A 14545-nucleotide genomic window follows, 5' to 3' on the forward strand; every position below is an offset into this window, starting at 1 on the left:
CCAAAATGGAATTCATATTTCTCATCTGCCCCCCAGTCCCCATCCAAGACCACACTTGCTTCTCTATATCATTTTGAACATCTCCCTCCTATTCATCAAGCCCTGGTGAGTCCATCTCTAAACTACTTCAGATCTGCACTCTCCTCTCCAGTTTGCCAGGCACGGGCAGAGCCTCACCAGCTCTTGCCTAATCTCCTAGCTCATCTGCTTATCTTTGTCATCTTCCTCTCACAATCCATCTGCCATCACGATCTGTGCCTTTACTCGAACTCCTCCCAAGGACAGGAAAGCCCCCCTTTTGTTAATCTGTTCGGATTCTACTCACGCTTAAAGGTGCAGATAAAATAGCACCTCCCTCAAAAACTTTTCTGGGTATCCTCCTGCTCCCAACACCCCATCACTCTTCCCACTGCCTGTCTGCAGCACTTTACTTGGAGCTCCTTTCATAGCTCTAATTTTTAACATTCTGTCTTGTAGATGATCCATTATTTATATATATGAGTATCTCCCTCCAGCCCTTAGCCTAGGATGGCAACTAGGTGGCATAAATGCTTCAACTCACCCTCTCCACCAGTATCCAATGAAAGACATCACAAATAGATCATAGTTGTCTTCCCACTGAGCCCAAACCCAATCTCAAAATTCTGGAAACAGTACTCCAGGCAGAACTGGTCCACAAGATGAAATAAATTTGCCATCCCTGTCCCATAGGCAACAATAGGATGAGCAAGCATGCCCTATTCTTCTTTGAATCCACCACAGCATCTTGCATGCAATCTACACTCATTTAAAGACTTCTTCAAAGAATGAATAAAAAGGTAAAGTGGATAGAACAGACCCTGACAACAGGAATGCTGCTCCCAGATGCCATGGTTCAATTTAATCAGCTTTTCTTAACTCCAATGTATCTATACATCTTTCTGGTGATAGTCATATGGTTTGTATCAATATTTCCCAATGGTATTCAAGGCAGCAGCTTACGGAAAACTGCACGATCAAGTGTAAACTCAGCAGATTTAAGAAGCACACACGTAACCACATGTAATTTGTCTCAATCTAACATTCAAACTCATAAACCTATTTTTCCACCCTGATTTTAAACTTTCAGCACATTTAAAAATATCAAAAATGGGTTGCAACATATTGGTCTTAATTAATCCATGCTGAAGTACTCTTTTAATATCACATTTCCAATGTGCTTATATTGGTCCTTATCCTGTGAGAAAAGAAATGATACAACACAGATATGCTCTGCACTGCCATTTGCAAAAACATTCCCTAGATATATTAGAAGTTGGCATTTGTGTGTGTGGACATGTGTGTGTGTGCAGGGTTTTTTTTAAAGGAAGACTATGTCTTGGTTGTGTAAGAACTTTTAAATTTCAAGGACAAACTTGAGTTTTCACTAGTTTCACATTTTCACATATGTCTGAATGTGCTTATAAAGAATTTCCAGAATCCAATGGGATGCTCAGCAAATATTTAGTCACAGCAATCTGGAAAGGGAAAAAGAGCTACTTTGTGGTAACAGGGCTATATTCATTACTAAATGCCGATGCCAGACAATCATTTGTTCCCAAATCCTTGCCCTTGTATATCACAAAGCATCAGTATTTAAAAACCAGCCATGAGCCTTGATGAATCCTGATTCAAACAAATTGTAGAAAAAAAAAAAGACTTATGAGACAATTGGGGAAATGTAAACACTGACTGGATACTTGATAATATTAGACAGTTAGTGTTAATTTTTAAAATGTGATAATGGTATTGGAGTTATTTTTTTTTAATAAATGGGTCCTTAGTTTGTGGAGATGTATACTGAGGCATTCACATATGAAATGATATGATGTCTGGGATTTGCTTTAAAATAATTCATTGTATAGGGAGCAGAGAATGGGTGGAGGTATGGATGAAATAGGATTGACCAGGTTGATAATTGTTGAAGTTGGTTGATGGAGTCATTCATTGTAACAGTCACTCTACTTCTCTATTTGTTTGAACTATAATAAACATTTTTTTTTTTTTAGTTTTAGACATTTTTTAATCCACCATAAAAGTGGTAGCATGGTTTGGGGGAGGCTGCCTGTAATATGAATCTTATCCAGGAATGGTAACCCACAAACTTCTTAGCCCTCCTTGAGCACATTAGCAAGGATGAACTGATCAAATGTTTTATGAGGAGGCCGAGGCCAAAAGGAACAGGAAATGAGATAGGGCATGTCTGAAAAGAGAGGAAGTTAAGAAAGACCTAGAACATGGACTCTTGTCAGAGTGGACAAGCTATTGCCAGCCACTGAAAGAGAGGGTTTGGGAGTGGGAGCAGCTGGAGAGAGGATGCTGAAGGTAAGTAGTAGACTCTGAATGGGAAAGGTGTGTGTGTCTTGTATGTGCATGTTGGTGGGGAATAGTGGGATGCAGCTGGAATGTCAAGGCTGTAAAACAAATTCACCTTTTGATTAGAGCTATCTTTGTCTCCCCTTTAGTGTGTTTGCAAACATAATGGAGATAATACATTTACAATTCATTCTTACTCCTGTTCTCAAATCAAACAATAATTCATAGAATCATTTTCTGTTTTTTCCCCATATTTTCAAATCTACAAGTTTTGGGTCAGTTGCTGTTTTTCTATACCTATTTCCATTATTTTCCTAGGACAATCAGAAGTTACCATTTAATTGTTTGTGAATGTTAGACCTGAAGGATCCCCTGTAGATCACTTACTCCTTTTCTTCACAGGTGAGAAAACTGAAGATCAGAGAAAGAAATTAACTTGCTCCACATCATAGAGTGCCTAACACAGTGTTGGGCATGTGGTAGACAGTAAATATCTGTTGAATCCAGGATTGATACATACCTACCAAGTAATTATAGCCAGCATCTGATCTGATTGGTTGATACCCATGTCACATAGCTTTACTATTACCCTCACTTGAACAAAATGAGTAAAGTAGCAAAGCTAGATTGTTCCTGACTTACGGACCTTCTTTTTCTGCAATTCTAGTTCTAGTCTCCATGGGGCGCCTAAGTGCCCTTGGTTGCAAAGCTCACACAGCTCATCCAGGCCTCCTCTGGGGCTTGAGGTTTGCTAATTGTCCATCAGCCTCCTCAGTGTCCCCGGCTACTGGCCAGCCTTATTTTGGGCTGCATGGCAGAGTGTACGGCAACCCTCACATGTTAAAGGGCTATACTGCACTCCCATCCTGAGAAAAGAGCTAGTTTGGGCTCCAAAGTACCTATTTACTATCAAGGAGTGCATATCCAACATTATTTTTCCAGTTCCCATCTACCAAGGGGGAGAGGGGAGGGTGGAAAGAAAGAAAAGAAAAAGCTACTTTTGATTTTAAGTGTTTTTAGAAGCATGAATAAGAGAGTTAATATTGCTAACTGAATTTGTTTTTTTATTTCACCATAGATTTTTGTGTGTGTGAAAACAGTGTAATTGGAAAATGCTATGTTATTCCAAATGCAGTACAAGAAAGGTGAATATTACCATATAATATGATATTGTAAAAGCAAGATATATTGCTACCACCAGGATTGTCATTTTTACATGAGAAGGGAGAAGAAATTGGTTCCAGAATAACAGTATGTGCAAGCACAGCTACCATTTATTCAAGCTCACTATGCTAAGCATTTTACAAGTTTTATTTCCTTGACACCTCACAACAACCCTGTGAGGTGGGTCCTTTTATTAACGTTTTACAGATGAGGACTGTGGCTCACACATAGATAGATCAAGTTAAAGAAATCTTCCAAAAAGTAGAACCAAAAGACAAATAAATGGAACATGGGAGAAAAAATATATGAAAATTAGAGAATCAGTCTAGGATGTCGAATATCCAACTAATAAGAATTGTAGAGGTAGAAAAAATAGAAGGGAATATATTATATGATAAATAATATAAGGAAATGTCTCAAAAATGAAAGATGAGTTTTTAGATTGAAAGGGCTTCCAAAAGCCCGGCCCAGTAAATGCAAGAAGATCCACAATAAGGTATATCATCAAATTTTAAAACACTAGAAACCAAGAGAAAACCTTGCAGAGAAAAAAAGTTACATATAGAAAACTAGAAATCAGTAAGGAATCAGACTTTTCCAAAGCAACAGTAGAAGCAAGATTACATTGGAATAATGCCTTCAGAATTCTGAGAGGAAATTGTTTCCAGTTAGTAATTCTTCCTCTAGTGAAAATTTTAATCATGTGTGAAGATATATTCAGTACAGAATGATTTTACTAAAATCACCTCCCATGCAACCTTCCTAAGGAAGTTAGTAAAGGGTGTGGTCCAGCAAAACCAGGGCATAATCCAAGGACAACCTGGGATGTAGGAAACAGAAGTTAACACAGAGTAGAAGCAAAAGGAATTCCCAGGATGATGACTGGGTGGTAGGCCTAGAGAACAACTATTCCAGAGTGGATTGGGAGGGTGTTAAACTCCAAGAGGGCACTCGCCAAGAAAAATAAATGAAACTCACAGATTACCTAATATGTTTGAGCATACCGTGTGGAGTTCTATGGTTTTGTCAGAAAGTTTGGGGCTGACCTCAATACAGATACATAAAGAAACAAATCAAACAAAAAGACATAATTTGGGGGAAAAAAAACAAAATAAAGGACATATAATCAATGATACTCCACATGGACCAACTGTGAGCAATATTTACATGGTGTAATGCAAATATTGAACATTTTAACCACAATTTTTATATTTGTGAAAGAGAAATGTGAGTGTATGTGCACATGTGTGTGTATGTGTGTGTTGGGGGGGGGGCATACAAGCAAGGTAATTCCTCATCTTCCATAGAAGAAATTTAGAAATAGATAATTTCTAAACCTAAATTAAGAAAAAGACATTATATTAAGTATTAGGGTATTATTTAGAAGCAAAGAAATATACCAAAAGAAACAGCTAAAAATGTTAAAAGTAGTTTAAAACAGCACAAATTTATTATCTCATGCTTCCATAGGTCCGTAGTCCAGCACCATGTAGCTGAATATTCTGCTCGGGGTCTCATAAGGCCAAAATCATGGTGTCCACCAGCCTTTGTTCCTATATGGAAATTGTGTGTGTCGCGGGGAGAATCTGCTTCCAGCCTCATTCAAGTTATTGGCAACACCCAGTTCCCACACCTTCCACACGGTCCCTTACATCCTCAAGCCGGCAACAGCACTTTCTGTCCTTTGAGTCTCTCTTCTTCTGCTTTCAGCCAAAGAATTTTCTCTGCTTTTAAGGGCTCAATATTAGCACCCCCACCTCAGATAATCCAGGAAAACCTATTTTAAGGCCTGTAACCTTAATCATATCTGCAAAGTCCCCTTTGCCATGTAAAGTGACATATTCACAGGTTCCAAGAATTAGGGTGTTGACATCTTTTTGGGGAGCTGGAATCAGGGGTAAGGAGGGGTGGGGCAGGGGACTACTTTTTTAATGATAAGCCCTATAATACTCTTTGACTTTTAAAATTACATACATATATTATTTTGATCAAATAAAAAGGTTAAATTCTATTTTAATCTTTTTATTTTATTAACCAAATTTGTAAGTACTGAATTCAAATGAACTCTAGGTAATATATCAAATGTAGTCATTATGCAAACAATCTGTATTAATACATAGTCCATTTTTGTGTTTCTGGACAAAATGACCTAAGATCTGCAAAACATATTAAGAAATATTTTGTAAGGCACAACCATGGCTGGGCCCTTGTGAAAATCCTGATTTGAGTGGACCACAGGTCTCATCCAGCGTATCAATTCTTTCATTCTTTCCATTGCTCCTCTAGTTATTTTTGGCAGTTACTGCCAATAGCTAGCTACTTCCTGTGGCAAGAGTAAGAAGTGACAGTAAACATATTTTCTTGATTTGTAAAACAAAAGTCATCACCTTTATTGGATGTCAGAATTAATAGAGCTAATCTAGTTCAACCTCCTCATTTCACAGATGGGAACACTGATGCCTACAGATGCCTAAAGCTAGTGTTCATGGCAAAGATTCTCACTTCCAAATAAGCTCCACAATTTATGGCCACTGTTATGAATCATGGATGGGATTATAAATCACTAAGTCTAACATCGTCATTTTACAAATGGAGAAACAGAACCAGACAGAGTTACCTGCAAGTACATTTGGAACTGCTAAATGCTAAAACCAGGTTTCTTGCTTCTATACAAAGGAGCCTTTCCTTGACTTACCACCTGATACTAAGCCAAATCATATTCATTTCTAAATTACGATTACATAGCACATTGCTTGGCAGAGAGATGAATGAATGCACAAAGGAATCTTAAGGCACTGTTAAAAAGCTTACTTTGCAATTAAATGATTTAAATTCAGAACAGTCTTCCAGTTGATAAGCAACTTGGCAATAATGTGAAATAAGATGTTTCTTCTTTAGGTAGCTATTTCCTTGGGACAAATAAATACATCACTGGCTATATTATACAAGCTTTAAAGTCAGGCTGACTTGTTTTCTAATTTTGTCTCATTTGCTTACTAGCTATGTGAGCTTGTACACACAACTCAATCATTTTATGTCTCGTTTTCTTCATCTGTAAAATGAAGATAATAATGTAACCTATCTCATGGGACCAACATACGGATTAAGTGAAATAACACATGTAACTTGGTGCACAGTACACCCAACAATTATTAATTTTCTCTTTTTATATAATGGTCTACCCAATAAATGCTGAAAACTGCAGTGAACTATTTTCCTGATGCTAATAGTAAACTAAAAATCTGACCATTAGGAAACATAGTTAAAGGCCAAAGAACCTTCAGGAAGAAATCATCTTGGGGATTGATGTCAAAAATATCTAGCACATCCAAATGTCAATAAAACTCCTCCCTTGCTTACAGTAACAGCATACCAAGATTTAGCTACAGTATTTACAAAAAACTTTATAACTGGATCTAACCATTAGGGTTTAAAAGAAAACAGTCTCTGAAATAAATGTTCTTGTTCCTTTGCATTCTTCTAAAACTACTAATATCCTAGTAGCATAATACGCTATTCATGTGAGCATAAACTGCACTTTTAAAAGAGCAGGAGTTCATGGAAACAATAAAATGGTAAATTACTCTGGAAAACAAATGTGCTTAGATCATTCTGGCTCCTTTTCCCCTAAGATGAGGTGAACATATTTGTGGCAACAGGAACTTGTTTTCCATAGATCTCACACAGATTTATAGCCTCAAGGGTCCTCAATTAAATGTTTTCTGTTATAATACTCAGTGTTGATGTACTAAAAATCATTTTAAAATAGCAACGGCAATAACAAAACAACTATACTTACCTGGAGATGGATTTCCAGAATCTTCCTGGATAATTCTAGATAGTTACAGAAAAAACCTGAGGGTGACCCCCACCCTCACCCTAGAGCTTGGATCCTGTAACGATTCCGGGTAATTGGCAAATGTGATCTAGCTAAAGACACATTCCCAGAGCTTAACACCAACGAGAAAAAACCCTCCATGACATTCAAACCATTTTGCTGTAGTTATAGAAATTATGAAACTATATCACCATCTCTTAAGAGAACAGTTATTGAAAACTGATTTTTGTAGTCTCAAATCTAACCTGCTAATGTGATTACTTTGTGACTAGAGGTCCCCCATCATGTATACTACGACAGTCATGTATACCATGGATACATCATGTATACCATGACAGTAAGCATATTGCACTCCATTTTAGCTTAATATTAGAAAGGACCAGCTCTCCATTTCCATTAATTAACATAGCTACAATTTATCAAATACTTAAGTTCCTTTACATGCTGCTTACAAAGGCTGTACTAGGCACACCAGAACAGTAGGGAAGCTTATGATAAGCTATTATAAGATAAAATAGCTGCCTTGGAATTTTTTCACAATGTTTATTCTTTTAACTCCAATTTTCTCCACCACCCACCCCTCGCAACACTTTCCCCAAAATAAGACCAAAGGAAACCATTTGGGTGACATACAAAAAGACAATATTTATTTAACTCAAGTTTTCCTATAAGAAGTTAAACAAAAATGATCCCTGGGTGAAGACATTACCAAAAATGTTAACATTGTTTCATGTATCCCTTCAGTGCCCAGATGAAGAAAAAACTTATCTGAATGAAAGAATAAGAATGACCATCCTCACAGTGGGTTTACTTAAGTATGTGTGGAAATAATCCATATAGGTTAGACCTAACACAGTAAATGAACCCACTAGTTTCCTACAGGTGATGGGAATCCCACTGATGTACTGAAGTCTCCAAGAGCTCCCAAGACCGAGGGGGTCACTTTTTAGCAATTGTGAAACCACCATAGGTACTCTCATAATTTAATGCCTCTTAGTCTCAGCTAAAAGAGGAGGATGAGAACAAAATACAATTTCCCCACTGCCAGGCTACATGACCGTCAGTGTCAGTGTTCCTTGGGAATTTCAAAGCATCCTCCTCATTGCCATCTAAATAGGATAATAGTAAAAATGGCTTTGGGTGAGGCATGTAAGTGCTTTGCTTCCCAGAATTATAAAGGACTGGAAAGGAATTGATTTCATTCCTACACAGGAATGAAATATTCTTTCTAGAGAACAGTACAACAAAATGGAACATCCAATATGCCTGTCTCCCAGCCTCAATCTGACCTCAAAAATAAAAGCAAAGGAAAAAGACACTTTACATCTACCATTGCCACGAATCCCAATTTCCTCAGAGAAGCCAGGGCACAGTGTTTCTCCACAGCCGTGGGAGCAGTTTGCCACATTTGCCCAAACCTGTTGAGAATATCGGTTTCTTATCTCCCCTCCCTTCCTCTAAGAGCAGGAACTGCAAGTGAGCATCATCTTATTCATATGATTGGTAAATGTTTGGAGAACTTGTGTATAAAGTTCTCACGTTCCTATCAGTAATCTGAGTCTGTGCGTGTGTGGAGAGAAATGGGGAGGAGGTTGGGGGGAGATACCTCTCATTTCCCATACTTCTTTAAATTAGAGATATGTAGGAGTACAGGGAATATATATGGACATGTTGTGGGGATGGGTGAGAATGGAACCCTAACATATGCCAAAAAAAAAAAAAAAAAAAAAGCATAAAGGTAGCCTTGGAGGCTGGCTGTCAATGTAAGGCACAGAACCTACTTAACCATTTATGGCAGGGAAAATAGGAATCCCAGGGCCCATTTTGTAAAACAAAAAAAAAAAAAGGAGAAAAATATTCAATTATTCTTTTTTCTCAAGCAAATAGCAAAGTTCTGAGTGAAGATAATACCTCATCTCTGTTTAGAAAATGCATAGATAAACATCAGATGCTGAAAAACCCCCAACAATTGCAGGCTCTCACAGAATTTACAAAACGTCCAAGAATTAGTCATTGTTTCTCAGTCTGCTCACACTTTACCTGAGATACAAATTACCCCCTGCTCCTCTCGGTGTCTTGAGCAGATTTATATCCTAATTTCTAATGAAAGTCAAAAGGCTACAAGGAAGGGAATGAGGGAGAATGCAAAAGGAGAAATCAGTGTCAGAGTTGGGGAATTGTAGGTTTGAAAAATGACTGGAGGAGATAAAGAAAGTGGTAAGAACCAAGGAGTCCCAACGAGATTGTAAACGCTTGGAGAGGGTCTGTGCCTCACACCTGGAGGCGTAGCACAAGCCAGACACACAGTAAATACTTGATTTGAGTAGCAAAGGTGAAGAAAAGATAATACATCATTAGAGATTTCATGGTTCAAACTCTAATACCCAATGAATCATTCTGCCTCCACTGCCCTTAAAAGCCTACAATGGCTTTGAGAGGTCTTGGTAAAAAAGCTGCCTCTGCTTTTTCTGTAGTTGCCATCATCATGGCAAACACTGATTTCTGAGGCTTTCAAAGCAGAGGATAATGCTGTTGAAGGGGATGATGATTCCAGACTGTTAAGAGTCTCAATAGCAATACAAACATTACTCAGTAGGAATCCCAAACAATAGATAGGAGATTTTATCAATTTTGTTTGCTAGATGTTCTTTGTAACTCAAGTTTGACATCAGTATTTGTACCCAAAGTGAGTTCCTCTGCAAATAAAATTTGTTGGCGTTGTTTGACACAAATAATACAAAGCAAGCATAGATCACTCAGGAAGTTGTCATGACTCTTGATAAGATTAATTCTACTGCTATCATCACTTTTTGCTTTGTCCCCTATATTGAAGCCTTCACAAAGGATGTCTGCTTTCATAACTCAATGAAAATGACTCCACTCTCCTTTCCAAAGGGCCCATTATTTTCAGTTTTCCGGTACACAACTCAACATAAAGACCTGTGGGTCTTATGAGCTGCCTGTTTTTAAGTGGTCCAGTAGTTTCAGTTTCCATTTAACAAGTCCCCAGATAACAAATAGAGAGAATGGGAAGAATCTTTACAAGGTCACGTTGAAGGTTAAAAAATAAATTATCTCCATCACTGAGAGGCTTTCTTCAGGTTTTCTATCAGCACTACAGAGTCAGTTTCTTCCTTGGTTTGCTTCTCATAAATGTCATACTTCTTCCACTGCTGGAAGGGAGGGAAAAAACACATACACAATGAGTTTTCTAAACAGTGTGCTTTCCTTGAGTACTCACAGCCAATGCTTATGTTCAGATTTGCGTGCATGGAACCACGAGTGTTTATTTTCCTGGTTTTGGTTTTTGACTAAGGATCTTTAGGTATTTGAACAATTAATGAAATAAAACAACCAGGAATTAACATTAAAGGGGGGAAGCACGGGATTGTTATATGATGTATAATGGCTATCTCAAGAGATTAATAAATCTGGACATTTCCAAAATTGGAAACAAATTCTTTTCAAGAAGAATAAAAGGGTGGTGTGCTTTTCTCACTTCAACTGTTTCATTTGAACCTTTATTACCTTTAATTTCTTACCATTCAAGTTTGACCATTGCTCTAGAGATATAATAGGCTCAAAAAGTCAAGTGAATACTACTGGTAGATATATAAATTGGCACAACCTAGTTGTAATCTATGCTGCTTATGACAAATTTAAGTTTGTGTATTACAATGCCTTGGTTTCCTTAACATGAAGGAATCATAGTCTATATATGTAACCTGGGTGTTTCACCTAACAGCATATGTTGTATATTCTTAGATATCAGTAAAATAGATCTACCTCATTTTCTTTAACCTCTGCATAATATTTCATTGAAGGAATGCACCACAACTTACTTAGCCAGTTTCCTTAATGGATCTTTAACTTGTACAACCTTTCTTGATGAAAATTTGCTAATATAGGTTAAATATTGCTAATCTGAAATGCTTGGAGCCAGAAGTGCTTTGGATTTTAGAATATCTGCATTTGGAATACTGTAATACTTATTTGGTTAAGCATCCCTAATCTGAAAATCTGAAATGCTCTAACAAGCATTTCCTTTGAGTGTCTTGTTGGCACTCAAAAAATTTTGGAATTTGGAGCATTTTGGAGTTTGGATTTTCAGATTAGGGGTACTCAATTTGTATCAATCAAAGACTTTAAAATATATACCCTAAAGTATATATATAAAACATATACTTTAAAATATAGGCCGGGCGCGGTGGCTCACGCCTGTAATCCTAGCACTCTGGGAGGCCGAGGTGGGCAGATCGTTTGAGCTCAGGAGTTCGAGACCAGCCTGAGCAAGAGCGAGACCCCATCTCTACTAAAAATAGAAAGAAATTATATGGACAGCTAAAAATATATATAGAAAAAATTAGCCGGGCATGGTGGTGCATGCCTGTAGTCCCAGCTACTCGGGAGGCTGAGACAGTAGGATCGCTTGAGCTCAGGAGTTTGAGGTTGCTGTGAGCTAGGCTGACGCCACGGCACTCACTCTAGCCTGGGCAACAGAGTGAGACTCTGTCTAAAAAAAAAAAATAAATAAATAAAATAAAATAAAATAAAATATATAGCATGAAAGCAGCCAGAGACAACATATAAATGAATGGGCATGGCTGTGTTCCAACAAAACTTTATTTACGGACACTGAAATCTAAATCTCATATAATTTTCACATGCCACAAAATAGTATTCTTCTTTAGATTTTTTTCATCTATTTAAAGATGTAAAAACCATCTTAGGTCAAAGGCTGTACAAAAACAAGTGCCAATCAGGATTTGGCCCATGGTCTGTAGTTTGCAGAAAAATTCTGGGAAGAAGGTAGTGGTGGCAGCATAGTTTTTGAATCTCCCTAAATGTCACACACACACACACACACACACACACAGACACACACCTGGGAAAGATAAATAGGGCAATTAGCAAAGCAAAACCAAAATGCACCAACACAATCTGCAACAAAACTATATGAAAATAATTCCCCCATGAACCCAAAATAAGAGTGGGTGGGGACAAACTAGAGACAGCTACAAGACCAAAATGGTATCAGCTGTGGAAGAGTATATAGAAGGAATCAGCATGGCAGCCAATAGATCCACAAACTCTAAAATCACTCAAACTTCAGCAAGCTAATTTATGAACAACAACTGAGAATGGGAGGGGTTTGCACCTCCAAACAATGATTGAGAGCAAGGAGTCCATGGTCTAGACTGAAAGCAGCCTGGTCCCCCATGAACTCTCAACACTAACTCTCCAAAGCTCCTTTCCAGGACAAAGCTTTACTCTGAGAAGAAAACTGGTAGAATAGACTCCAAATTGGCCAGGACAGGGTCAAGAGGGACAAAAAAGAAAGCCCAGATAAAACTACAGGAGGCAGAGTGGACAGGGCCAGGAGATTTCAGAACGTAATTCACCATAATTTTGAATAATTCTCAAAACCAATAGAAGATGGTGCTCTGTAGCCATGAAATTAGGGGAAAAACCTAATCTAAATCAAGCCTCCTTGTAAAAGTTCAGAAAACAAACTTCATGTAAAAATGAGCAACAAAATAATATCCTCGCAGAATTAAAACATGTTTTATACACAAAACAGATAAAAACTATAATCTAATATTTCAGAACTAGCTGAAATATATTGAGAAAAAGTTATATGATATGCAAGAAATGTAAACAATATGTTAGAATATATAAAAAGTCAGAATAAGAACAACTCAGAAATGAGATGACAAAACTCAGTAAAGAATTAAATGTAAACTTTAAAATTATTATGGGTACATAACAGTTGTGTATCTTTATAGAGTGTATGTGATACAGACATACAATGTGAATAAATCAAATCAGTAAAAAAAAAAGTTCAGAAATAAAGACTAAGCTAGAAGAAACACAGGGGCAAATAAACATAACAGATAATCAGATACTACCTTAAGAGAAATAGAAGAGGAAAGAAGGATTTTTCTATCAAAAAGAAATGAAGGTGGATGAAAATTATTCAAGAGGATGTGACAGGCAAAGAAAACAAGGGAACAGAATAACTAAAATCTATAAGTAAAGAATTTCTTACTGAAATTAAAAAAATAGATCTGAAATTACATATTGAAAGGGCACATAACATACCTCATAAAATTAACCCAGAATGACCAACAGTAGCAAGACATATTCTGATAGAATTATTGGACTTTGAAGAAAAAAGGCTTTTGATAACCAGCCAAAAAGACCAAGTGTTTTAATACAGAAAGAAAAGTATATTGTCAGCCAACTTTGACAACAACATTTTATGCCAGAAGAAAACAGAGGACACATTTAAGATACCCAAGGCATGAGCCATGGATTTTATATCTTGCAAAAATGACTTTCAATTATAAATGCAGCAAATACCATCAATGTGTAAATAATTCAGAAAATGCTGGTCCCATGAAACCTTTCTGAGAAAGCCTTTAGAGCTTTAAACAACCAAAATGACTGGAGAAACATCAACATAAAGACTGACAGTGAGCATCAAATACATATCCACACATAGAAGGAAGAGTAAATGAGGGCTCTGTATGAGGGCACTGACAATGGAGATACTGGCCAACTTTAAAAATGGGGAGCAAATGGAGAGAACATAAGAAAAATTGCTCTTTTCAATAATCATTAAAAATTATTTTATAATATATCAAAAGTTCAGGGCCGGGCGCGGTGGCTCACGCCTGTAATCCTAGCACTCTGGGAGGCCGAGGCGGGTGGATCGCTCGAGGTCAGGAGTTCAAGACCAGCCTGAGCAAGAGCGAGACCCTGTCTCTACTAAAAATAGAAAGAAATGATCTGGCCAAATAAAAATATATATAGAAAAAACTTAGCCGGGCATGGTGGCACATGCCTGTAGTCCCAGCTACTCGGGAGGCTGAGGCAGGAGGATTGCTTGAGCTCAGGAGTTTGAGGTTGCTGTGAGCTAGGCTGATGCCACGGCACTCACTCTAGCCCGGGAAACAGAGCGAGACTCTGTCTCCAAAAAAAAAAAAAAAAAAGTTCAGCAATTTCTTTAGTTTCACCTGGTTCTTTCTCATCTGTTAAAATCAAATCAAATTTGATATGTTTTATTAAAACATATTATATAATATGATTGGTTAAAAGTCTGGACTGGAAAATCAAGATGCCTGGGTTCAGATCTCAGCTCTGTCACTTGTCAGTTAAGTTTGCATCCTAGCTCTGCTATGTACTAGCAGTATAACCTTGAGCAAG

General features: G+C 37.4%; 1 protein-coding gene across 1 annotated transcript in view; it reads right to left on the reverse strand.

Annotated features, from left to right (window-relative positions):
- Window positions 1-8846: 8846 nt before the first annotated feature.
- IL13RA1 (interleukin 13 receptor subunit alpha 1) overlaps window positions 8847-14545 on the reverse strand; it is a 52906-nt gene continuing 47207 nt past the window's right edge. Inside the window, exon 11 of the mRNA XM_069463312.1 lies at window positions 8847-10509. Within this exon, the coding sequence (XP_069319413.1) occupies window positions 10417-10509 (93 nt within the window). The 3' untranslated portion in view covers window positions 8847-10416. The remainder of the gene's footprint in view (window positions 10510-14545) is intronic.

Source organism: Eulemur rufifrons, chromosome 30, assembly GCF_041146395.1.
Source record: "Eulemur rufifrons isolate Redbay chromosome 30, OSU_ERuf_1, whole genome shotgun sequence".
NCBI classification, from domain to species: Eukaryota; Metazoa; Chordata; class Mammalia; order Primates; family Lemuridae; genus Eulemur; species Eulemur rufifrons.